Below are 27,835 nucleotides of genomic sequence, written 5' to 3' on the forward strand. Positions count from 1 at the left end.
TTTTTTCCCTTGACAGGGTACCCTGTGATTTTTTTGTATTTTTAAAAATCAAAGAACTCTGGTGTGGCTAAGTTTTCAAAACCCACAGCTAGCTCATTGAAGCTGTGAGTGGGGAGTTGGACAAATTGACTCAGGGTGCTTTTGTGTCATGCTGATTAGATTAAGCACCTGAAAAATGCATTGACCTTGGTGGTGATTTTGTTAAAAAGTTAAAAATATTGACAGAAAATCCCCACCGTTAATCATACCAAAATGTTATGGAAAGTACTAACTTTGGTGTATATGTTTACTTTCTGTCAATAGTGAAAAAAATTAGTGTTGACACTTTACCTTATTTCAATAAAGGTAATATTGTAATCATATGTGAACTGTCCTAGCTGTATCTTTGAAGGAAGTAATGACAGAAACTATTATGTAGTATATATTAATAGTGTATGAACTTTAATGATGCAAAATTTAATACCCAGATAACCCAGATAACTGTCATTATCAATTGAGTGTGAAAGTATGTCTTTCAAAACTTAATTGCAGTTAGCTGTCTTTTTGGTTGTCACTTCTACAAAGTCCAGCTGTATAAAGAGCCTCTACTCTCAACCAACCCTGAATGGGGCACTTAATTGTTCATCAGAGTGTAAAATCATGTATGCAGTCACATGGGACCATATTTAAAATCACATATATTTGGAATGAGGAAAACTCAGACGACAATTGGACAAACACTGGATATTGAGACAGCTGCACTAACTCTTCAATGTAGATAATCCAAAATGGCTTAGTAGAATGGAACACATTTGACATTATTTTCTCTTTATGGCAATTTGATGCATGGAACTGCAAGAGGATTTTTAGTGAATTTCTAATTATTATTAAATGCCACAACCTAATAGTCAATGAAGTTGCAAATTCCAGCCATACAACAAAAAGTAATAAATGCCAGTAAATTAAAGTATAAAACACACCTTGCAAATTTTTTTTTTATTAAAAGAAAGAGCAGCATTAATTAAAGAAATTGGAGCATTTTTGTTACTGTTGGCAGAAATATTTAAACAGAAATGTGGAGAATTCTTTTTAAAACACAAGTCTCTTGTTTATTGTGTCAGATCATATTTTTTAATAAACGACTTCTCCTCCTCATGTGAGTGATTGAAATGCCAAAAGATGCTTTATTCTTATTCTTTCTTTGTTTTAATTAAAATAAATATTTAAAACTATGTAAGCTTCTTATAATAAATTGAAGCTATGTCTTAAATGTGCCTTTAAACAATATTTAATATGAGTTTTAAAACTTGCCATCTCTTAGGCTGTGATTACAGTCTTTGTAATTCTGTACTTTTTGAAAATTATTTTTTGGTAAATACTATAGCATCCAGTAGTTACTGAGTAGCTGGTGTGAGGCATATACTTAACTGAACTTTGGCTTCTAAAGAAATGCTGAGACTTTTTTGGATGTGTAACAAGATGCGGTTCAGCTGTAGAGCATTGTCTCCCAGTAGAGGAAGTGTAAGAATCCCTTTGAAGAGTGATATAGTCAGCGTTGGGTTTTTCATTCTAAGCATTATCATCACTGGGCTCTGATCATTTGCTATAAGAAACTTAGAAAAAACCCTCATGGGATTTGCATCAAGGCAGCATAAAGGGAAAGATTACTTTACCCTGTGAAAATGAAGCTCTAGTTTAAAAAATATATGCAAATTGTTACCTTCATGAAATTATAAATTGGTTAAAAATATGAGACAGTTTCATTAACCGGGACTAAATATGGCAATCTCCAAAACTGTAATAGAAACACATGGGAAAGTTGTTACAAGAAGAAGCCGCAGGATCAACTGTTTGTTTATTTTGGCAGAATTTTCAAAGGAAGCATTGACTTGAGATTTGAAGACTTTATAATGTGTTACTTAGCAATTGCTTCCACTTTCATTTTAAGTTCACTTGCAGCTGGCTTCTGTGTGTCACTCCACATTCTTCTTGCCTTCTTATTTATTAAAATAACAGTTTCATCAAGGTTTTAATGTCCTTTACAAAAAAAAACAAAACATTTCTTTCACTTTTATGATAAATTTTACGATTCTGTTATTTCCAAGGCAGCTTATAGTATGTTGTTGAAATTGACTCAACTGTAATCATTTTTAAATAATTGAGCATCCTTCTGGATGTCTGTATTAGTTAAGTGATTTTTTGCAATTGCAGAGTATGTAACCCCTTGCAAGCACAAGCTGTCTATAAGTTGTGTATGTGTTGCAGAAAGTGTAAATATTTTGTTAATGTTTTATCTATATAAATTAAATTGTAAGCTGTTTGTATGTCTGTTTATTTCTTTGCCAAAACAGCTGAACCTGTTTTCATGAACATTTACATGTGCATTGCAATAGGTCCAACTTAAAATATAGGCTATGTGGCGTAACAGAGACAGCGGTTGTAATGGTAGGTGGTCAATCCAAAAGCCAGTGCCAATACAGGGATTAGAGTTCCTATCAGGTAGCAAGAGTGTGCTGGGGCTGATGGAGGACATTGTCATCAGCATAAACTAGCCATCCATTCATTCATCCATTCTCTAACAGACCAGATCCTGTAAAATGTCATTGAGAGCTTGAGTCTGTCTCAGTAGTATCAAATACAAGGAAGGAAACAGCACTGAGTGGGGTGCCTGACAGTCAATTGCAGGTCACACTCATGTAAACATCTAGATTCATCTGTTGAAGCTTAATACAGCAATTTTAACAGTAAAATGTACAGTATAAAAATGCAAATTTAGTTCTGAGGATTATAAACATTTACCACAGTACAATTTTTTGTCAGATCATTTATTTGTGAAAGGAGGTCTACATGGCTTCAAATGCAGCCCAGTTTCTTCCCAGTGGCTTGTTGCCACTTGCCGCTGAAGTAAAAGAAAACGGGTGCAAAGCATTCAGTTTACCGCAGAAAGTAAAAGGGATCCTGAAGGTCAACCTAATCATAGGATTAGAAGGAGAGGTTTTAATTTACTTTAGATATTGAATTGGACATGCTTGAGCTTCGTCCCCATACAGATGCGAGTGATGTAACAAAATGCCCATGTCATCCACAATTGGTTAAAGGGTGACGTCAAGCTCTAGGATCGAACGTCAAAATGACGTTGCATATTAAAGGTACTTCCTGCCTGCAGGGGTAGTCTTTAAATATATACTTGGTTTTTGTCTTTTATTTAATATTTTTATTTAATACTTTGTCTCTCTACTGTGTGTCATGTCTACTCATAATAAGGTTAAAGGCTTCAAACAAAGCAGTGAGTAATGCAAAAGTATTATTGACAAAAACGTGAGATACTAAGTAGATTTTTCAGCCAGTCAATAATTTAAAACATACAGGCAGAAAGACAGCAGAATTGCTTAAAACAAACACACACACACACACAACACACATATATATATTTATATTATATATTTATTATTATTATTGTTTTTTTAGAATGCCTGAGTCAAATTTCTATCTTGAACCTTATAATGGGTGGTTTAACCTTATAATGGTGATATATTTTTTGATTCTGTGTTACTACTAGTGAGACTATAGAAGTGAGGACACTTTATATATGAAATGGTAGAAAACCCAGCATTATGTCAGAGACTTTGTTTTTGGCAGTGTTTGATATCTATCTCCAGACTAGACCGTTCACATTTTCTAAGTTCTTTCATTTCAAATTTCATCTATTGCCTTAAAAAAGCTGCAGTGTTGTGACATTTTCAATATTGCTCTAGAGTTATGGGTCAAAGAAAAGTTGTTAAACTTGGCAATCAAAATAATCTGAAGAAGCTACATTTTGCACTGTTGCTTCAGTTTTGCTGATCTGTGTCTTCTGTAAGCTTTTTTTTATTTTTTATTTTTAATACTAGCTTATCATGACCATTTTTTTTTAGTGTTTACAGAATTGCTCCCATTTTCTTATGTGAAGTCTCAAGAACATTGTTATTGGTATAGATACTGTAATGTAATCAACAAATTTAATGATGGATTTTTAATTGATTGTACAATAATTAGTAATGAGTCAGTAGTCTTGGGCTAAGGAACCAGTGTTGTGTATCAGAATGAATAATGTTTGCTAATATAACTAGCTGTAGTGTGTCTATTTGGAAATCCTGTATTCAATTACAAATGGAGCTACACAACCTTAGATCAATAAAGGTCATGGCTAACACAAAGGGTGCAGATGTTAAAGCTCAACATTAGAAAACTAGAAGGTAATAGTGGATTTCTGGAGAGGAAAACGCTCCTCTGTTTTACATCGCTGTTGATGTGGAGGTTGTAGAAGGTGATGAGAACTAACACATATCTAGTGGTGTATCTGGACAACAGGCTGGAGCAGACTACCACCACTGTGGAACTGTATAAGAGTGTTCAGATTCTGGTGTATTATTTGTAATGCCTCATGTCCTTAGGAGTTTGCAGGCCATGTGGATGTAAAGATATTTTATGTTGTTCCTTAGACGTTTCCACTTTTTTTTTCAAATTCCTGTCAGATATATGTACTGTATCTATCTACCTATATGTCTTTTTCTTAATCTCTTTTATAGTGATTTTTGTCCCTGTTCATCTTCTGTCATATGGTGCGTTACCTGTCTGTCTGAATGTCTATAAATACTGTAAGCAGAGCAGAAGTAACTACATTAATTCCAAGTATAAGTGATCAATCAGCTAAGTTGGTGAAGGTCAGAGATTGATATGATCCACTAATCTAATCTTTCTGCCCAGAAAAGTGCAGTTGAGACCTTATTACCTGTTCAAGTTTTTAAATGTAGGAGTGAGGAAGATCAGGATGATTTGATTGTGCTTGAACAACAAGCAGAGACGCTGAAGTGCATAAAATGTGCATATTTTTACTACCCAGAAGAATTTCTACAAATCATTTTGGAGCTTCTATGCAAAAAAGGACAGTTTAGATGTTTAGTACTTATTTTTTAAAAACATTTTATATAGCTTTTACAATATGTAGAGATTAAATCAATTGTCAGCTATAAATTTGCCATGTGTCAAAAAGTACAGATGTGTTCATGAATGTGCCCAGCAATTAACTGGTACCACATATAAAGTTAACACTGAAGTGTTGCCTACATAGGCATTGGCTTCTATGACCCTGAACACAGTAGTTAGGTTAGTAAATGATTAATGTTTTTCTTTTTAGCTACAGCCTTCTTTTGATAGACTTGGAGATGCACTACGAACTGGCCTCCAAATCATATTTATGTTAGTTCTTGCCTTAGAGCTAGATCATTTCAAAAATTATTTTAAGTTCTTTTAATGTTGTTCACCATGTTAAAATACTGTATATGGGTTTGGGAGCAAGAATTCCCAGAATTTGTAAGTTAAAGTACTGTTCTTGAGATAAAATACACTTTTCCCAGTGTCTCTCTTCCATTCCTATTAACATTTCCTGTTTTTGTTTTTTATCACCGTGTCTAAAGACTCTCACATTTTTTTTTCCTGTTTCTTCCATGGTAACAAATCTTTCCTTCATTATTTATTTTAATTTTGTGAACAAAAAGAAGTTACAGGGAGTAGAATATGGTGAATAAAGCAACAACCGCATTGTTTTTGATCAAAAACTCTGTCTGACAACATGGTGTGTGAAGGTACATTGTCATGCTGCAAAATAAAGTTTTCCCTATTGCACTGCTTGGGACATTTTTTTCTAATGCTTTCACTTTGATTCCTCAGTACTGTAGTATAATGTCAGATTAACATTTTTTTACAGGGAAAAAACTTTGCATGTGCAAGTCTGTCATTGTAAAAAATGCAATCATCAATGTCTCTTTAAAATCTGCCGTAGTGGCTTGGAAAAATCTAATTGGTAAAGCAACCTGCGCAGTTGTATAATAAACACCAAAAATACTCACTCAATCAACTCAGCACGATGCCACTCAGTGGACTGATTAGCCAGATTGTAGGGATATGATATCTAGTGGCATATTTGATAACCTCCTGTGCTTTTGACCAATTCCCGGAATATTTGGGTTCCTCTTTGTATGCTTCCTTATTTGTAGAGTATTATTGAATGGATTGATTTTGATGCTAAGTCACAATAAGTGTGCTTTAATGTTGCTGCTGCAGACAGCTAAGAGTTTAAAGACATTTTAAATTGAATCGATGGGATACTAAGCATTACATTATTTTAAATTAATCATTATTTTACTTATATGTTTGAAACTGATCACATGAAAGTTTTTTTTTTTTCCTTTGTTTAATCAGTCAGATTCTCTTTGATTTCCCTGTATTTTTTGTGATTGAGCTCTGGACAGGACAGCAATGAACACAAATTTACCTTGTAGCTTAATGCATATTATCATGTAAGAAAGAGGCTATTACTTGACAACAATAACAAAAATTCAAAATAAAGTCAGATTTGATAACTCTAAAGATCATCCATATTAGCAAAATGGTCTAATTTCAATGGGCAGAAAGACCAAAGCATACTGTACATGTCCACATTGAGGCACACAATGAAATTAAGTTCTTTGATTTCAATCTGTATACTATAGTGTAGTGTTTTTTTATGTTTTCAGCTCACAAGCTATAGTAGCTTGATAGAATGAGTAGTTTCCTCTACTTTTAAAACTTTTGCCATATTTATTTTACATTTCAGAAAGCTATGTATCTCCTGTTTTCTGTAGTAATTTGCTTAATCCAAAAAATGGATTGGTTGGGCTATCATGTGTAGCTCCTATAGATGATTTAAAATACATTAATTAAGATTGCTGAATTTTAGTAATTAAATATGTTTATTTCCCTTTTTTAGCTATCTTCCTTGGTTTGAGGTATTCTACAAACTTTTAAATGTCTTAGCAGACTATACAGCTAAAGGACAGGTGAGTATATATTTATGCTTAAACTTAATTTAAACTGAACATATTTGTCTTTCTTTCTGCATGTCTGTCATAGTGTTGTCATGCCACCCTTAAAGTGAAGTAACAATAAAAAAAAATGTTCTGTCTATCTTATCCAATCCAGTCCACTTTACTAACTAAATAATACAGCTTTCATATCTGTATGTTTGCCTTTTAGAAATTTTTCATGTCCAGTTGCTCTTTATAGTAAACTAGCACTCCAGAGTGTGTTTTTTAAGTAGTCTTCAATAAAAATATTTTTGGGGGCATATGCTGTCAGAAGGACATTTATTAAGGAAAATTCTATAATTTCTTCTTTAATGGAACTACTTTGTCATGTTATAAATATCGTGTCTGCTTTTCAGTGCATCGTTTGAGTTTGTGAACTTTTGCCAACAAGGAGAGTCGACCCCTCTACCTCAAGCCTACAAAAACCTATGATATGACAACTCAGAGGTTCCACAAGGGTGTTTTAGTTTTACAGCTTATCTGTTAAGGATTTACTCATAAACTGTGATTCACACTTGCTGTTCTTAAAAAACTACAAAAGCTTTACCTCCAACATGTGAATTAACATAGTGTACATACTTTTTCATTTTTGCATTTCTTCATTAACCCCTATATTTCTTATTTTTTTTATGATAGTGAAAGAATTTTCATAAATATTCTGTGAAAGCTTCAAGGCTATAATACCAATGTGAGAGGAATATCTGATTGTATCTGAATACTATCAAAATGACTATAAACACAGAGGTCCTGGCCCATCATCTCAAAAGTCCAAAGGTCATATAATAATAGCAGTAGCTAAGAAGAGCAAATGAAACAATAGAAAAACAGAAGTGTGTTAATTTAAAAATGCTCCGAGAATGAAGGAGCTTGGCTAGTCAGAGCACACCAGTCAGACTCCTGAATAAGTTGCTGTGGCATGTGCACAACTAGTTGCTCGACAAACGTGTTTCTCACAACATGCAGCAGTCCCAATACTCTCCACAATCATATCACTATAGTTATTCAATGTGAAGTAATTTACATTGTATTGTTTTTGCTTTGGCCTGTTAAGTCTTTTGAATTAGCTTTAGGAATATTTTTAAAAACAAGCTAATATTTCTTTAATGCTGCTGTAAATGTAATTGACTCATTAATTTTAGCACTAGCTTCAAGAAGAGTGTATCATAGTCAGGCCCTTTGGATTTTGGCAGTAAAAAAAATGCTTAAAAAACCTCACTATAATAATCCAATTATATATTAACTTTAGATTCACCTTCGTGATTAGATAAGGTGTTCCTGCTTAACTGTGATCGATATTTCATTTAACTCAGAGCCCATAATTGGGTTTATTCTAACTGGCATTATCACCCTTACCACTGTATATTACATAATTTCTTTTTAGACTTATCTTAATATATAGTATTTTATTAAAGGGCACATTTAGGCAAAAATATTCTTTGGACTCTTTCTGATTTGTGCAGGAATTAAAAATAAATGTTTTCTGTTAACATAAGCAGAATTCTTTGATTTCACTATTCTGTTTTATTATTTATCTGCTATTGTTCAATTGAAGAGCTGTAAAGTTGTTGTTGTTGTCAACATGAATTCCTTATTTTTTTATTTTAAAATTTCCAATATTTTTTTGTATTTATTGCCAGTATGTCCTTCTAAGAAAAAACTCAGTCCAAAGTGGAGTAGAGTATTGAAGATGTAATATGAAATTAAAATAGCACTTGGAATGTATACATGTTCAACCTTGCATACTTTGATCATCTAATGACAACATTCTGCTTGGAGCTAACACTATGACAACATCCATCCATCCATTATCCAACCCGCTATACCCTAACTGCAGGGTCACGGGGGTCTGCTGGAGCCAATTCCAGCCAACACAGGGCGCAAGGCAGGAAACAAACCCAAGGCAGGGTGCCAGCCCACCGCAGGGCACACACACACACACACCAAGCACACACTAGGGACAATTTAGAATCGCCAATGCACCTAACCAGCATGTCTTTGGACTATGGGAGGAAACTGGAGTACCCAGTGAAAACCCACGCAGACACGGGGAGAACATGCAAACTCCACACATGTAAGACCCAGGAAGCGAACCCCAGTCTCCACGCTGCGCCACTGTGCCGCTATGAAAACATACTGCAATTAAAAAAGCATGTAAATCTTTTTTTGTTTTTGTGTTTGTAAGAGTTACTTTTAAAACGATTTGAAATCACATCAGTTTTTTTGCTCACAGGGAAGTAACTGCATGTTGCTGAAGGAGGTCCTAATACATATTTGCAGCCACCCTGCTATGTAGGTGTAAGAGGCCCAATTCCTGCTGCAGAGAAAACTCCCCAACCCCCCCCAAACCATGAGGTTTGTTTCTATAGACTTAACTGTCTTTTTTTTTGCACACTTTAGGTTCAGTCTTTCCCAGTGTTTGACCTTGAATATAATGTTTCCCATCAGACACAAATAAATTAAACCTCCTCTCATCACTAAAGTGAACTCTGAACTAGTTCGCCTCTGTTCTCACAACATGTTAGTCAGCAAAGGTTAGTTTAGCCTTCTAAATCTTTCTGCTGATGAGAAGTTTGGTCACTGCAGAGTGAGCTGTTTCAGTCTGAATTGTCTTAAACGGCGAGACACTCTGTGCCGAGATAGATCCTTACCCTGATCAGCGTTGAAATGGTGAGCAATTCCAGCTGCAGTGTTGAACCAGTTCCCCATTGAGACCCTCTGCATTATCTTGCCCTGTTGTGCATTTGTCTTACGTGTACGACCAGCATTTTTGGGTGATTTGAATGAATTACTTTTGTCGTAAAACTGTAATATTCTAGAAATCACAGACTTGGAACAACAAATTTCTCTTGCAGTGGCGGAAAGTGTTATTCCTTTGGCCTTTATATGGACAACCTGCTGTCACAGGGGTTTCAATCACCTTAGAGAGGCTCACCATCTTGCAAAGTAATTATGAGTGCTGTCAGATAAATAGGGCTTGTCAGATAATTAAGGAAATTATAACAATAACTGGAAGGTATCTGTGAGTGTTGTCTAATTTTTATCAGAGTTTTTCTTCAAATTTCTTATTTATGTTTTTTTATATTGTGCTTCAGAATATATTTAAATTATGAAATATGCTTAAAAACTGCCCTTATATTCCATTTAGGATAACTTCAAATAGGTATAAGCAGTGATTTTGAAATTTAGGAAGTTCAAAATTTTATCAACACTGTAGGCATGTGGAATGCTGTTTTATGCTCTTTTGAAGTTGCTGATTGCAAGTATGGTGATATTTTTGATATTTGATTTTTCACCTGTGGTCCTAGCCCTATAAGTGCCACTCCAAGAAGGTTAAAAATGACAAATTTTAAACACGAGCCTGTGGGGTCGTGTTTACTAGTATGGTGTAATGTTTGATTTTAATTCTTTACTAGAGACCTAACCCTTGTAACAAAAATCACAGACAAGCATAAAGTTTTGGGGGATCGGCAGGAAAACCCCATATATTTGAAAGTAAACACGAGTTATAAACGTGTTGAAAAAAGGCAAAAAGACATCTTTATAGACACAAGTCTCAGTGTGACTAACTCCAAGATGGCAACAATTCTGGTTAAGTACACACCAGGCAGGAGGAGGCTGGTCCAAGGGGATGGGCACCGGAAGTGACATCCAATGTGGTAGGGCGTTCATCCGCTCTGTAGAGGTCAGAGGAGGAGAGGTGTTATTAAACATTACCATCTTGTGGACTGGTGGGGAAATTACCACCTCCAGAGCCTTTAAGCTGTCTCAAGGCACACATGTGCGACAGACACCCTCTACGGACCTTTTTTAGATTGTGAAAAATTAACAAACTTATGTTAAAATCAAGAATATTTAGACTTTATACATTTAAAATGAAATGCACTTTTTCTTCTTTATTATGTTGTTCTACCTCATGAAGTAATTACTTTTCTTATAAATACCCTGAATTTGGCTGAGTTATGCTTTCTCCACTTGTAGTTTAGTTACATTTTTCAATGTAGATTTGAAAAACACATTGCTCACCATTTCACTACATTAACTAATTGGAAAAGAATAAATTACAAAAAAAAAATAATGATTTATCATTGATTCCTACAGTATTATGCCAGATATTTCTAGAATCTACTCTAAAAAGAAACATATTTATTCCAGATATTATAGTTAATACTCTTTTAGGTCTTTAAGCTAAGTGGCTGATGATTGTTATAAATAAAGTTAGTTATAGCTTTTTATCTCCTGCCTTTTTTAAGATGTATACAGATCTCTTGAACTTGTCCTTTTAATGGCAACATTTTATTTTGAGTAAGTTTATATTTGTGCTTTAGTTGATGCCACTGCTACATCAACTTAAGGAATAATGGTAAGCTGATGCCTGGTAAGTTAAATTTCATCTAGTTCTGTTGCCAGCAAGGGTACTTCTCATGTCTATGTGTATGTATATTAATTAAAGATCCCTGTTGCATATTGCTGTGGATGTTTAAGCTCATGGATTGACATTATAGCGTTGTATAAGATTTGCTCCTGTACTTGGTTTCATACTGTCTACTTGTTCTTTAGTTGGCTCATGGTGTTTAACTGATGAAGCTGTTTATGATGGCCCTGTTAAATTGCATCAATTTGCACAGCATTAAAGTCCTAAGAAACAGTTGTTTTTTTCCTATTTCAGTTATTTTAAATTTTAAAGGTTTAGGCTGGTAAGGTGAAGTTTTATGTTTTGCTTTTTCAATTTTCCTGTTTAAATAGTTGATTCGTTTAACATGTGGACTGTTTTGTACTTTTTTTTCTAATACCAGTTATTCTTTGGACATGCACTTTAAAAACACTAAAGCAGATTATTCTGAAAATCTGGGAATGCTGTTATAATAAATTTAATTTATAAGTCTACCCTTTTGGTATTTAAACTATAAAACACATCCAAAATTATATCCCTTTAAAACTGTCTGCTAATATTTAACAGTATGTTGTTTATATAAAAAAAGAACAGTAGTTAAAAGTTAGAGACTATTCTTGACTAGTTAATATTTAAAGAAGTGATTAGACTAAAATTACTTGTGTGGTTATATGTCTGTGAATGCAGAGTAAAAGGCAGCAGAATGTTAATTGAAAATCTGTGTCATTTAAAGAAGAGTTCTGTTCTCATTAACTGTAATGGCCTGCACATTTGTGTGTCACCATTACATGCTATAAGACATGTCACAAATGTATCATAAAAAACTTTTATGAAATAGCTAATTTACTTACTGGTCTATAAAGAATCAAACGAATTGCTATTGAAGCCAAAACCAAACAGAAAAACTTTCCTATGTCTGATTTACCAAACAGAAAAGGATTTGGAAATAGAAAACTCCACATTGAATATTAGAAAATGACCTAAATGTATATTTTACCCAAGTAATTGTAAAAGAAGAAATACTTATTATTCCTCAGGCCAAAGTGACAACAAAGCAGTAAGTTTTCACATTGCAGAGTAGAACAGTAAATTTTGCCTAGACTGTCAATGTGTTGCAGACTAATAAAACCTCATGGGCTAGAAGGCCTAGTCTTGAAAAGAATTATTAGGCATATTCTAGATGAATGGAAAGTTGTAAAATGTGACTCTGCTTCAAAAGAAGGGAGGCAAAATTAGGCCTAGTACCATGGAAAATTATAGAAACTATTATGTGAAAATTGCTCTAAAATTAGACGGAAAGCAAAATAAAAAATAAAAAAACCCAGAAAACTCAAACAGACCTTGAAAACCTCCAAAACTGGCCAAACAATATGCAAATCATACATCCAGGCTAAAGATGACATGATTTGGCTAGTGACTTAATTTTTGTTATGACGGTTCCTTGTTCTTTGAAATTTTTTTTAAAATATATTTTCAGGAATTTTGAAGTCCCATGAATCCATTGGTTACATTTTATTTATTTTGTCGCAACATACAATGTTCAAAATGAATTCTTTTCTCTGGCAGTGCTGTATTGTTTTCTAATGGGTGCTGCTATTCCAGTTGATGGTTGCTTTGTCGTTTCTAGACAAGGCAACCAGGAGAATGCAACATATTAAGTCATAGATAAATAAAGATTAGCAAAATGTATTTCCCGATCATCTGAGATTCCAGTAAAGTATATTGACACGGGTAGGAAGGAGCTCCAGTAGTCAATCTTAAGACAGTTCTGTTGAATAATGTGTACAGTCATGTGAAAACATTAGGACACCCTTTGAAAGCATGTGGTTTTTTGTAACATTTTTAATAAATGGTTATTTCATCTCCGTTTCAACAATACAGAGAGATTAAAGTAATCCAACTAAACAAAGAAAACTGAAGAAAAGTCTTTTCAAGATCTTCTGTAAATGTCATTCTACAAAAATGCCTATTCTAACTGAGGAAAAAGATAGGACACCCTTGCCCCTAATAGCGAGTGTTACCTCCTTTGGCTGAAATAACTGCAGTGAGACGGTTCTTGTAGCCATCTACCAGTCTTCGACATCGGTCTGAGGAAATTTTACCCCACTCCTCAATGCAGAACTTTTTCAGCTGTGAGATGTTTGAGGGGTTTCTTGCACGTACAGCCCTTTTCAAGTCACCCCACAGCATCTCAATGGGATTCAAATCTGGACTTTGACTTGGCCATTCCAGGACTCTCCATTTCTTCTTTTCAGCCAATCTTTGGTTGATTTACTAGTATGTTTTGGGTCATTGTCATGTTGCATGGTCCAGTTCCGCTTCAGCTTTAATTTTCTAACTGATGGTCTCACATGTTCTTCAAGCACCTTCTGATACACAGTAGAATTCATCGTGGATTCTATGATGGTGAGCTGACCAGGTCCTGCTGCAGCAAAGCAGCCCCAAACCATGACACTTCCACCTCCATGCTTCACAGTTGGTATGAGGTTCTTTTCTTGGAATGCTGTGTTTGGTTTACGCCAAACATGTCCTCTGCTGTTGTGTCCAAATAATTCAATTTTGGACTCATCTGTCCAAAGAACATTATTCCAGAAGTCCTGGTCTTTGTCAACTTTATCTCTGGCAAATGTCAGTCTGGCCTCGATGTTTCTCTTGGAAAGCAAAGGTTTCCTCCTTGCACACCTCCCATGCAAGTTAAACTTGTACAGTCTCTTTCTGATTGTAGAGGCATGTACTTCTACATCAACAGTAGCCAGAGCCTGCTGTAGTTCTCGAGATGACACTTTAGGGTTTTTGGAGACCTCTTTTAGCATCTTGCGGTCTGCTCTTGGGGTGAACTTGCTGGGGCGACCAGTCCTGGGCATGTTGGCAGTTGTTTTGAAAGCCCTCCACTTGTAGACTATCTTCCGGACAGTGGAATGGCTGATTTCAAAATCTTTTGAGATCTTTTTAAATCCCTTCCCAGACTCATAGGCTGCTACAATCTTTTTCTGAAGTCCTCTGACAGCTCTTTTGTTCTCACCATGGTGCTCACTCTCACTTCAACAGTCAGGAGCACACCAAACTAAATGTCTGAGGTTTAAATAGGGCAAGCCTCATTCAACATGCAGAGTAACGATCTACTAATTATGTGCACCTGGTGTGATATACCTGTGTGAGATCTGAGCCAATTTAAGAGGGAATACATGTGAGGGTGTCCTATCTTTTTCCTCAGTTAGAATAGGCATTTTTGTAGAATGACATTTACAGAAGATCTTGAAAAGACTTTTCTTCAGTTTTCTTTGTTTAGTTGGATTACTTTAATCTCTCTGTATTGTTGAAACGGAGATGAAATAACCATTTATTAAAAATGTTACAAAAAACCACATGCTTTCAAAGGGTGTCCTAATGTTTTCACATGACTGTAGGTTGATAGTAGTTAATGTTAGAATGCCAAAGAGAAGATGTGCAGCCTAGTTCACATCCTGTCACTACAAATCCACTATATCTGTTTTCAGAACCTGCATAATCGATTGTATATTCCCCTGACCTGTAGAATATCTAGGCAGTATTACACACAAGAAAGAAGCCAACAATGGATGAGTGGACGGGATACCTGTCATTAATAATCTTTCTTTCTTTCTTTCTTTCTTTCTTTCTTTCTTTCTTTCTTTCTTTCTTTCTTTCTTTCTTTCTTTCTTTCTTTCTTTCTTTCTTTCTTTGCTGATCCAGTTATCCTCTCTTGAAGTGATACTTTGTACATTAAACTCTTAAATTACATGAAATTCATTTTAGTGGACACCACACTCAACTGGACATATTTTCCTCAAACTGATTTCAATATCTACCTAATATTAATCAACCTTGGTCTTATGCCTATTCACTACTTTAATTACAGAGGAATCTTGAGTGCTGTTTTCAACACAAATCCTAACTGCTAGTGTTGCGTAGGTGCTTCGAACCATGGCAGTGTGTCATAGTGGCTAAGGCTTGAACTTAAGGTACTAACACTGTGCAATCATGAGTAAGCTCCTTCACCTGCCTATGCTTCAAGCAGAAAAAAAGATGTAACCAGTTGTATCTCAGATGTTGAAAGTCATCTTAGATTAAAGTGTCAACCAAATAAGTATAAACAAATGCAAAAAAAAAATTGGAGCAGTGGAAACAGAAATTTTCATTTTTTTAATGCAACGATCTTGAAACCACTTGCATTCTAAGTTACATGTGTACTTGAATTTTCATGCCTTCTTCATTATTTCAAGTAGCCATTACCCTAATATTTGTTGTCATCAGTGCAGTATTAACCTTGATGTTTTGGAAAGCATATTGTAAGAAATTAAAAAAAAAAATACTGTTTTTCTGTCTTTACCCCTATCTGCTATACAAAATGAATGCCTTGATTGTTGCATCTTTCACCTTGGGCCAATAGAAAATGAAAGAATGTAACAGCATTTTCATGTCAAAAATGTGAAAAAAATATACAAGCAAAATAATAGATGCAAAAGAGCCAAGTTAGTTCATAATACTGTGGAATACATACAGTTATATAGAATAATGATTAATTAGAGGTACGACTTGGCTCTTCAACCCTTAAACTTCAGTATATTAGATTACAATCTTAGGTACTTGCAAAACAAAATTTCAGAATTGAGTTGTTTTAGATTACACTAAATGTTATAGCATGATATTGCTCATTCCCACAGGAAAAAGAAAAAACACTTAATTTAATTAAACTCTCTTAATTCTGTGTATTTCAATGTACTATGTTTATACATTATACAATGTATATAAAATGTATTTATTTTATTATAAAAAATAAAATCACAAATCATTGGTTTAAATTTGAACAAACATGTCATAATAAACGCCTGTCTTTGACAATAATGATACAAGCAATGATGAGTATTAGGAATTGCAAATGTTGAGTGTTAAGTCAGATAGTTTAATTAAAGCTAACGGGATCTCTCAGGGCTCAGTTCAGGGCCTTTCCCTTCCTCTAGTTTATGTAAACAAGATAATATGCATAATTATACATTGAAATTGTTATCTATATGCTAATGACACAGATATTTATTATAGCTACACTTCATTGAGTACAATTAGCACTAATTTACAAACCAAGTTTTGACAAGCATTGGCACAAACGATTTACAGACAGATGGGCTTTACGTTTTGTGCATGGTATCACTATTAATTTTTAGTTTTTTCAATTTTTTTTCTGAATATACAACAGTAGGGACTAGGCAGGCAAGTTTACATGTTTCATTTTATTTACTTCTTTAAATAAAGGCAGGCAGTGGCAGTTTTTAATTTAATTCAGGCAAAAGAAAAGAAGTGAATGAAGATTTGCACATATTTAGATAAAATTCCTGCCTTTCCATTAACCGTGTTTCTCTTTGTAGCTGCTAGACTGTGGTTGTCCCTTGGCAATATACACTGGATGTCCACTTTATTAGTGCCCCCCCATCTAGTATCAAGAAGAAACATATGTAAAAAAATTGAGAAACAAGAGGAGACCATTCAACCCCCCAAGCCTGTTTGTTTAAATAATAGCTAAGCTGTCACAATATCTCATCTGCATTCTTTTTAAAGGTTGTCAGGGTTTCTACTTCTTATACATGTCTTGGTTGTTTATTCCAGAGTACCACAACTCTTTGAGTAAAGGTTTCCATCTTAAATGCACTTCCCCTTAATTTCTCTGATGTCCTTGATTACAGGGTTCACACTTGGAGTCTCCTCTGCTTGAGACTAAACAGGTTTAATTCTCGAGTCTTTCATAGTGGGACATGTCCTTAAGTCCTGTGATGCACTTGGTTCCTCAGCACAGCTTCAAGTGCTGCTATATCTTTCTTGTACCATGGTGACCAGAACTGCACACAGTACTTCAGATGCAGTCTCACTTGAATCCCTTGAATAAACATCCCCCAATTTTGCCCAGAAAAGACCTGACTCGTTCAAGGCATGGAGTCAACAAGGTCTTGGAAACAGTCATTAGGGGTTCCGGAAGCTATCTTGATAGCATTATGTACTTCCTGTAGATTTTTAACATGGGGACCTCCCGTTTCACTTTTCTTTAAAAATCCTGTACTAGGTTGAGATTCAGGAATTGTGCAGGCCATTGTATAGGGTGGTCCAGATCTAATTATGCAATTTTCATTACGTCATAACTTAAGTTTATTACATAGAAAATCATCCGAAAAATCCCGGACCATCGAGAAGTGTGTGAACTGACGACATAAAGAATCATCTTCGAGCTGAACTGGAATCGTCCCCACATAAATCAAAGTCTTCCAGAAAGATCTGGATTGGCATAATTAGATCTGGACCGCCCTGTAGTAAGCTAAAGTTATGAAACATGTTGTGTTCTTAAGTACATTTTGACATGAGAAATTATCCTGCTTGGGGTATCATGTTGTGGAGTTAGAACACAAAAATCAGTTGAAATCCATTGTTGTTTTCACAAAAAAAAGGTCTATTTGCCAGCTCCACAAGCATGTTTAAAAATCTTATCAAATTATTTATTGTAGAAAATGATTATTAATAAACTTAAATCTCAATTCTTGTTAAATGAAACCTTTGCATTTGTTATTATGCCATTAACTTTTCTGCAATTCCATCACAAATCACCAAAATGAGTGTACTTCTTCTTTTGTTTATTTCTCACTTTGCCATTTTGTTTTGTTTCTGTGACACCTTTGTTGGTGTGAATGCACTATGTTCATGTCTTATGAGTAGCTTGCTTGTTTTTGTTAAATGTTGAGTGACAAAAATGTATGAGCTTATTTGCATTTTTTTAGGTGTGTTCACCTATAATGTGAAAAGATTGAAATGCGTTTGCAGAGTATGTGTGTCTGCATCAAAAAACTCTGCCTGCTCCTAGTGGGCAGATTTTATTCAAATTTAGCACACCCATTCTACAAGGAAATTTGTCAGTTCAATTTTTGTTCATATATCTTGAATACAGTATGTTGTACAAGGTTAAATCCCATTGAAAAGCTAATTTTCAAATTTGTTCAACTTTAAACAGAGAAGCATTTTGTGTGACTTCAATTCAAATTAGTTTACTTTTTCTTATCTCCCTTGAAAGAGGTTACTTTCACTTGTATTGTTTAGATATTGCTCTTTTACTTGTTTGACAGATGCTTCTAGTGGTAAAACAGTGAAACACCTTCTGAACCGTACATAGCTTGTGTTTGATATGCTTTATGTAGAAAAGATTCCTGAAACAATTTATTCAGAAATTATTAAAATGGGAAACAAGCTTCCTAACCATAGGTTTATAACACTTTATTTATACACTGAGTAAACATGTAATCGGGACTTTCCCGACCCTAAAAACAATGTCAAAGCTGCGTTTGTCTGCATATCATAATAATTCAGTATTTCGCTTTGCAGTAAAAATTTTCAGTAAAGCTTCACAACAATCTACTGTCCAATATAGTGGAAATCACCCAACAATTTTATCTTAGGACTTCAACACATATTTTATATCTCCATTAGCTACTACTTTCAAAAAAATTATTTTTAGATAGGTAGATAAATAGATCGAACTTTATTTTTAAGAAAGTTGAACTCCAATTAACGATAGACCCTCCACAAAAGCACATGAGTTGATGTAATTTTTTTCATCACTATGCACTCTCTTTTCAAATTGCACAAACCTATTTGGGCTCTGATTTTAACTTTTTGTTACTGCAAAATGGTATTAATGACATTTTTACGTATTTAACTAAGACAAGTACTTACCTTCTATTATCAATATTATTTCAAATATTAAAAAATAAATATATGCGTGTTTATTTTTATTTATTTATTTCTCACATATTTACCTATTTATGTATTTATTTATTTATAAAGCTTTTTAAAAAGCCAAATTACTCATTGGGGCATATTAATATCTATCTATCTATCTGTCTGTCTGTCTGTCCAAGTTTCAGCCTGTGTTTGAGAATGTCTTTCTTTTTATGATGATAAAACGTGTTATTACTTTTTTGCTGAAAGTCTCCATGAAGTTTAAGATTATGCAATACAATTCAAGAAAACAGATGAAAGGACGGGTTTACTGGGAATATCTTTGTTAATTTCAGGGGTCTTAAAAAACACATTTTGTAAAGGTGGTGCTGTCTTTCAGTAGCTTCAATTTGTAGACAACTTGGGCTTCACTTGGAAAGGTCTGCAATCCTCAGTGTCTGGTTCCAAAATGAAGAACGGTTTCCTGTTTGGGTCTTCCTATATAATAGACTGGAAGAGGCAGACTCTCTAGGCTTAACCAAAACCCTACTCCATTCTAAGGAAATTAGGTACATGTTTCTGGCTGGGCATCACCTAAATCCTTCCCTATCTAACTTTCACAATCTTAGCCGATTAGACAATCCCAATGCTTGTATGTCTGACATCAGTAATGCTCAAGGGAAAGGTACTTTATTATCTGAGTTTTAAAAGATTGATTGCAGGCTGAGAGAGACAAACCTAGGGTGCTTGGTGTATTTGAGTTTCTTATTAATAGATCTCTGGTTACAATACTGAGATTACACTGATGAAAGCTGAATAATGTGCATGTAGAAGGTACTCTTCTGTCTATCTAGCTACCTACCTTCACACCCTCATATCCTTTTACATAGATAATAATGCATCATGGTGTTTACAGCTTTATGTACTGTACTAGATTATGAAGTTTTGACTTCTGTTCAGTAGGTATTATCTTATAGTCAAAGGTTTTTGTAATAACACTTTTTATCTTTAAAATGAAATTTACTTGTAATTAGTTTACTAGCAATTTGTTTATATATGCTGTATATCTATATATTCCTTATTTACTTGACAAGGTAAGAAGACGATATCGGGGCAGCCGAGCCGGCGCAAAGATTAAAGATAAGATAAAAGGCTAGGCAATTTGAAAGAAGATGGCGTTATAAACCGTTGGTGCCTTCTGTGATCCTGGGAAATGTGAACTCACTACCAAATAAGATCGACGAACTGGCTGTGCTGGTGAAAAATGTCAGAACCTACAGATAATGCAGCTTGCTGTGTTTTAGTGAAACGTGGCTAACAACTACCATCCCAGATGCTAATATGGAGCTACCCGGGTTTAGCAAAGTTAGAACGGACAGAGACGCAAGTACCTGCAGGAAGAGGAAAGGAGGAGGGACTCGTTCTCTATGTCAATACAAAGATGGTGTAACTCAGGACATGTAAGCGTTAAAATCTCCACTTGCTGCAGGGACATCGAACTGTTGGCCGTAAGTCTGCGCCCCTATTACTTGCCCAGAGAGTTTGGACACGTGATTGTTGTTATTGTTTACATCCCCCCTCAAGCGAACGCGGAGATAGCGAGTGACATCATCCATTCCACAGTTGCTAAGTTACAAACGCAGCACTCTGAGGCACTTGTGCTAATCTCTGGAGACTTTAACCATGTGATGCTGGACAAAACATTACCTGCCTTCTCCCAGTATGTGGATTGTAACACCGGGAAACAGGACTATCACCTACTGTATGCCAACGTTAAAGACGCATACAGCGCCACCTCGCTGCCTGCGCTTGGGAAAGCAGATCATAACCTGGTTCTGCTTCAGCCTCAATACAAACCAAGAGTGAAGGCGCTACCCTACAACCACACGCTCATTCAGGAAGTGGTCCCTGAGGCAGAGCAGGCTCTGAGAGACTGCTTTGGAACTACAGACTGGGATATATGCTGGGTCACATAGTGAGAACATTGAAGAGGCTGTTGAATGCACAACTGATTACATCAACTTCTGTATGGACATTGTAGTTCCAGTAAGAACAGTATGCTGCTATGCTAACAACAAGCCATGGATTACAAGTGACATCAAGGGCCTTTTGAACCAGAAGAAAAGGGCTTTTAAAGGTGGTGATCAGCATGAGCTCAAGTGCGTGCAGAAGGAACTCGAGTCCAGCTCAGGCGCGAAAGAGCAGTACAGGAGAAAGCTGGAGCAGAAGTTGCAGAACAACAGCATGAAGGAAGTGTGGGATGGGATGAAGATTATCACTGGCTGCAGCTCGAGCGGGTGCCACCATCGAGACAGGCGTGGAGAGAGCAAACCAAATGAACAACTTCTTTAATAGGTTTGATCACTAACCCACTCTCACCTCGAGTACTGCATCCTCCAACCATCCTTCTGCTGATACCAGCATAGGTGAGACATCCCCACCCACAATTACAGCAGCCCATGTGAGCAGAGAGCTGAGAAGACTTTCTTGCCAGCAAACCAGCGGGTCCAGATGTTGTATCGCCACGACTGCTGAAGGCCTGTGTGTTGGAACTGGGGAGTCCTCTACAGCATCTTCAACCTGAGCCTGGAACAGGGAGAGTCCCAAGGCTTTGGAAAACATCTTGTATCACCCCAGTCCCAAAGGTATCACGTCCTAGTGAGCTGAATGACTTCTGGCCTGTTGCTCTGGCGTCACATCTGATGAAGACCATGGAGCGGCTGCTGCTTCACCACCTGAGGTCACAGGTCCGCCATGCGCTCGACCCTCTGCAGTTCGCATACCAGGAGAAGGTGGGAGCAGAGGATGCCATCATCTATATGCTACACCGATCCCTCTCCCACTTGGGCAGAGGCAGTGGTGCTGTAAGAATTATGTTTTGGACTTCTCTAGCCCTTCAACACCATCCAACCTCTGCTCCTTAGAGACAAGCTGACTGAGATGGGAGTAGACTCACACCTGGTGGCATGGATTGTGGACTATCTTACAGACAGACCTCAATATGTGCGTCTTGGGAACTGCAGGTCTGACATTGTGTCAGCAATACAGGGCGCCGGGGGACTGTACTTTCTCCGGTCCTGTTCAATCTATATACATTCCAATATGACTCGGAGTCCTGTCACGTGCAAAAGTTCGCTGATGACACTGCTGTTGTGGGCTGCATCAGGAGGAGGAGTACAGGAAGCTAATCAAAGACTTTGTTAAATGGTGTGACTCAAACCACTTACACCTGAACACCAGCAAGACCAAGGAGCTGGTGGTGGATTTTAGGAGGCCCAGGCCCCTCATGGACCCTGTGATCATCAGAGGTGACTGTGTGCAGAGGGTGCAGACCTATAAATATCTGGGAGTGCAGCTGGATGACAAATTGGACTGGACTGCCAATACTGATGCTCTATGTAAGAAAGGTCAGAGCAGACTATACTTTCTGAGAAGGTTGGCATCCTTCAACATCTGCAGTAAGATGCTGCAGATGTTCTACCAGACGGTTGTGGCGAGTGCCCTCTTCTACGCGGTGGTGTGCTGGGGAGGCAGCATAAAGATGAAAGATGCCTCACGCCTGGACAAACTTGTTAAGAAGGCAGGCTCTATTGTAGGAGTAAAGTTGGACAGTTTAACATCTGTGGCAGAGAGACGGGCACTAAGCAAACTCCTGTCAATCATGAATAATCCACTGCATCCACTGAACAGTGTCATCTCCAGGCAGAGGAGTAGCTTCAGTGACAGACTTTTGTCACTGTCTTGCTCCACTGACAGACTGAGGACTTCGTTCCTCCCCCACACTATGCGACTCTTCAATTCCATCCAGGGAGTATATGCTAACATTATTTAAAGTTATTGTCTGCTTTTACATGCATTTTTATTACTATTTAATTTAATATTGTTTTTTGTATCAGTATACTGCTGCTGGATTATGTGAATTTCCCCTTGGGATTAATAAAGTATTTATCATCTATCTGTCTATAGCTATATTCTTTTAGCTCTTTCCAAATTTTTGTTTTAGTAAACAACAGTAGTTGAACTTGTACAGTTGTCTTATTAGTTATTATAGTAATTAGTGTCACCAAACACAATGGGCTTCTTAAATATAAATATGTTTAAATAACAGGTAAATAAATATTCGTTTAATTTGGCTCTGCCTGTCCTTTGTATGTGGGCAGGATGAAGTTAGACAGGGCATGTAATATAAATGTTCAAAAATAACTTTTTCCTTATGGCTGTTTTCCACCCTAGCCACTCAGAGCTCTCTTTATTTTCATAAAAAAAACATTTCTGAATTTACAGACTTGAGATTTGTATAACTTCTTTTATTTTAAACTAAATGCTTTCCCATCATTCTTGGTAAATCTGACTTATACTTTGTGCTATTATCTGGAGTTTCTGGATTTGTTTTAAGACATTAATATGAAATAAGCTTATTAAAATAACTTGGTGCATTTGATAAAGATTTGATACTGATGTTTTTGTAAAGCATGCTTTCTGTTTACAGTTGGGGTAAGTAGGAAAGTCAAAGAAACAACAACAAATTAGGGATTTAAATTATATTGAAATCAAATAGTTTAACATAGATTCAGTAATTAAGATAATTAATTAATTCATTTGTTTTGCTTTTGATGCCATTACTTCTGTTGTTCTGTTCTTTTCAGGACAGCCAAAGGAAAGAATTGCTGGAAACATTATACACACTTTCTATACCAGAGCCAGGCGTTCCTGTTCATCTTAGTGTGGTAAGTGCCAGAATGATGATATTGAATTGACTTTTGCTGTAAAAATCTAAATTCATATTTTGTTCTGTTAAGGAAATATTCATGATACTGCATTCACAATCACAGTGTGTACTAGATGTTCATTCTGAGAGAAAATAAATAAACCTGTTAAATTTACACTTAGAAGCAACAATCCAATTTGTGTGCATGGTGAACAAACTAAGTAATTTGCTCTGCATGTCCATTACGCTTATTAACACTATTCCAGAGTTGGCATTTGGACCTGTCGGAAAGTCATTAACTGGGAAGAGACTAATCATGTTTAAGTCAGGATGCTTATACACCATAAGCTCACCAGAACTGTGTCCCAGGTGTGTCTATTAATAGTACAAACAATTAATTGAACTTCTTAGAAGCCCAGCCTTTAGTCTGTGCTACAGAATGGCCATATAGCTGTAACAGTGAGACCGTGTTGGCTGTGATATGTGCCGAATGGTTGACTTTTAGTAACAGTCATTGAATCAACAACATCATTTATTTATATGGCATGTTTTAATACAAATGATGTAGCTCAAAGTGCTTTACAAGGTGATGATACAAGTTTATAAAAAAATTAAACAATATAAAAGTATGATTAGACAATACTTAATAACAAAGAATAAAGTAAGGTCCAATGGCCGGGATGACAGAAAAAAAACAGAGGGCTGGAGAAAAAAAAAGAAAACAAACAAAATCTGCAGGGGTTCCGAGGCCACAAGACTGCCCAGCCCTCACTGGACATTCTACCTAGAATAATTGATCTAAATCAGTCCTCATGGTTTTCAAGCTTCACATGAAAGAATTAGATGATGATTATCATGTGAACATCTGGCCTTTAATCCATCAATGTGGTGGTGGTGGTGCAGATCACTACTACAGAAAAGTGGAAAAAGAACGCCAGAGAACGTAGGGGTTAGTATGGATTGCGGTGCCACGATAAAAACGACAATTCAATGCATATACAGAATATCAGGTTTACAGTAAAATGAAGCTATGAGAAACTCTTGTTAAAACAATGGGGTTTTAGCATTTTTTTTTTTTAAAAAAGTGCTCCACTGTATTAGCCTGGCGAATTTCTATAGGCAAGCTAGTCCAGATTTTAGGTGCATAACAGCAGAAGGCTGCCTCACCACTTCTTTTAAGTTTAACACTTAGAATTATAAGCAGACACTCATTTGAAAATCTGGTTACGATTTGCAGTGTAAGATGAAAGACATCCTGAAATATAGGATGGAGCAAGATTATTTATGGCTTTGTAAAACCTAAAGGTGTATTTTAAAGTCAATAATAAATGGCACAGGTAACCAATATAGTGACATCAAAACTGCAAAGATGTGCTCAGGTTTTCTTTTCCTGGATAAGATTCTGGCAGCTGCATTCTGCTCTCATTGCAACCAATGGATGTCTTTTTTTGGGTTAGAATGATGCAAAGAGAAGACTGGGGACTCATTTTTCAATACATCACAATGTCCTACATCAAATTCCTCTGTATGTGGCTTTTGTTTATCTTTGTATACTGCCTTGGTATATACAATGATGGCTTATAGTAACACAGTTCTGTTCATACCATGTTTTATAATATTTGCCATTGACTGCTTTCTTTTGTTAACAGAATTTCAACAGATATTTATCTTGAGCAACTCGAATTGCCATAGAGCAATGCCAGGTTATTTTTTATAAAGTTGCAAATATGAACACTAAGCAAATATCACTTGAAGTAATAACTATTAGATTTGCATTTGGATGATCATTTTGTGTACCTTCTGTAAAGAGTTATTTGACCATCTAGCTTTGCATAATATAACCTTTTTTCACAAGCCTATTAGTATCAATTTTCAGTAAGACAATACATGTTGACACCTAGCTGCCAAATGACAACTTTTTGTTATAGTCTTCAAGCCATTCCTGAAAAAATTTTACATTATGGCAGGGCACATTATCCTGCTGGAAGAGACCACTGCCATTAGGAAACACTGTTACCATGAAGTAGTGTGCGTGGCCTGCAACATTCTTTAAGTAAGTAGTACATGGCAAAGTAACATACACTTAAATGTCAGGAACAAATGTTTCCCAGTGCAACATTGCCCAGAGCATCAATCACACTGCCTCTGCTGGCATGCCTTCTCCCTATAGTCCATTTGCTGCCATCTCTTCCCCAAGTAAACAGTGCATATGCACCTAGCCATCCACATGATCTAAAAGAAAATGTGTTTCATCAGAACAGATCACCTTCATCTATTGCTTCCTGGTCCAGTTCTGACACTTATGTGGCCAATGTAGGCTCTTTTACCAGAGGACAAAAGTCTGCATGGCCTCTTTGACCGGTCTGTAGCCACAAAGCCCTGTGTTTTCTTACACCTTTCTCTCATGGCCAGCATTACATTTTTCAGCACTTTGTGCTACAGTAACCCTAATATGGGATTGGTCCAGGTGGGGAATCCTTTGCTCACTACGCCCATGAATGATCCTTGGGTACAAACCACTGCATACCAGAAACACCCCACAACACCATTTTGGAGATGTTCTGACCTAGTTTTCTCGCCATCATAATTTGGTCCTCGTCAAAGTTGCTCATATCCTTACGCTTCCCATTTTTCCTGATCCAGCTTCAAGTACTGACTGTTCATTTGCTCCACTTCACCTTTCAGTGGATTTAGTGTTGTGGCTGAGCAGTGGATATACAATATATGTGCTTATATGTGTATGTATGTATGTATGTATGTATATATGTGTATATATATACAGTGGAACCTCTAGATACGATCACCTCTGTATACGAGAAATTCAAGATAAGAGGAAAGTATAAGTGAAAAATTCGGATCTATACGAGCATTGGCTTGCGTAATGAGCCACGAGCCAGGCTGTGGTTATGTGTGATGCGTTTCCCGATCCGCCTCGACTCTGGGATTCACCCAAGCTGACACTGCCAGCCTGTCAGTTCACTCAGTGTTCCTTGTTCTCCCGTAGCGTGAGGATCTACGCGTTTGTACGCTTGTGATTTCATTGTTTCTGTAGCAGTTCGCTGTATAAGCGTATCCAAAAATATCACGGACATGCAGACGGAGAATAGGAGACGATTGCCCGAGAGAGAAGAACCATCAGCTCAGTTATGCTCACATGACGCTCAGCAGACAAAGTGTATCCATACTACTTGTATTGCAAGACATCGCTCGTTTTATCAAGTCAAAATTAATTAAAAAATTTAGCTCGTAAACCAAATTACTTGCAAACCGAGGGGTGTATATTATTTACTAACAGAATACCCGCGCTTCGCAGCGGAGAAGTAGTGTGTTAAAGAAGATATATATATGTTGTTCTCATATCTATCTATATATATATATATCTCTATCTATCTATCTATATATATATATATATATATATATACTAGCAAAATACCCGCGCTTTGCAGCGGAGAAGTAGTGTGTTAAAGAAGCAATGAAAAGAAAAGGAAACATTTTGAAAATAACGTAACCTGATTGTCAATGTAATTGTTTTGTCACTGTTGTGAGTGTTGAGTGTTGTTGTCATATATATATATATATATATATATATTTACACACACACACACATAAACATATATATATATATATATATATATACATATCTATACATATACACATATATACATACATATATATCTACATATATACACACACATATATACACACATATACATACACACACACATATATACACACAAATACATATATATATATATATATACATACATACACACACACATATATAAACATATATATACATATACATACATATATACACACACAGCTATTTCGTATCAGTGGAATACGCTGTTTGTTAAAACGGTTGACTCCCGCTCTTACGTGCAATAACAAATCAAATCATTAAGTTGTCTTTGCTCATATGTCATTTTAGAGCTGGACGCCTGGCATCTTTTTTTGGCCACAAGTTCGTTTCTGTTTGGTGTGAGGTTCTGTGTTGTGGAGATTCTCAGGGTGGATTGCAGGTGCTCATCAGTGAGGCGACTCCTGTGTGCTGTTTGTTAGTCTTTATCACTGAGAAGAGCTTCTCACACAGATATGTGCTACCAAACATGCACAAGGTTCGAGCGCATGTAGACGGACTTTTTTTGTTCTTCAAAGTCACCA

General features: G+C 36.1%; 1 protein-coding gene across 7 annotated transcripts in view; it reads left to right on the top strand.

Moving 5' to 3' along the window:
- dennd1a (DENN/MADD domain containing 1A) overlaps positions 1-27,835 on the top strand; it is a 1,078,084-nt gene that overhangs the window by 312,535 nt on the left and 737,714 nt on the right. For all 7 annotated transcript variants that reach the window (XR_005634853.1, XM_039762706.1, XM_039762705.1 and 4 more), the window contains exons 6-7: positions 6,767-6,836; positions 23,610-23,690. Coding sequence is in view for 6 of the 7 variants with exons in the window: in XM_039762706.1 (XP_039618640.1) it covers positions 6,767-6,836; positions 23,610-23,690 (151 nt within the window). In the remaining variant the exon portion in view is untranslated. The remainder of the gene's footprint in view (positions 1-6,766; positions 6,837-23,609; positions 23,691-27,835) is intronic.

Source organism: Polypterus senegalus, chromosome 9 (assembly GCF_016835505.1).
Source record: "Polypterus senegalus isolate Bchr_013 chromosome 9, ASM1683550v1, whole genome shotgun sequence".
Lineage (NCBI taxonomy): Eukaryota > Metazoa > Chordata > Cladistia > Polypteriformes > Polypteridae > Polypterus > Polypterus senegalus.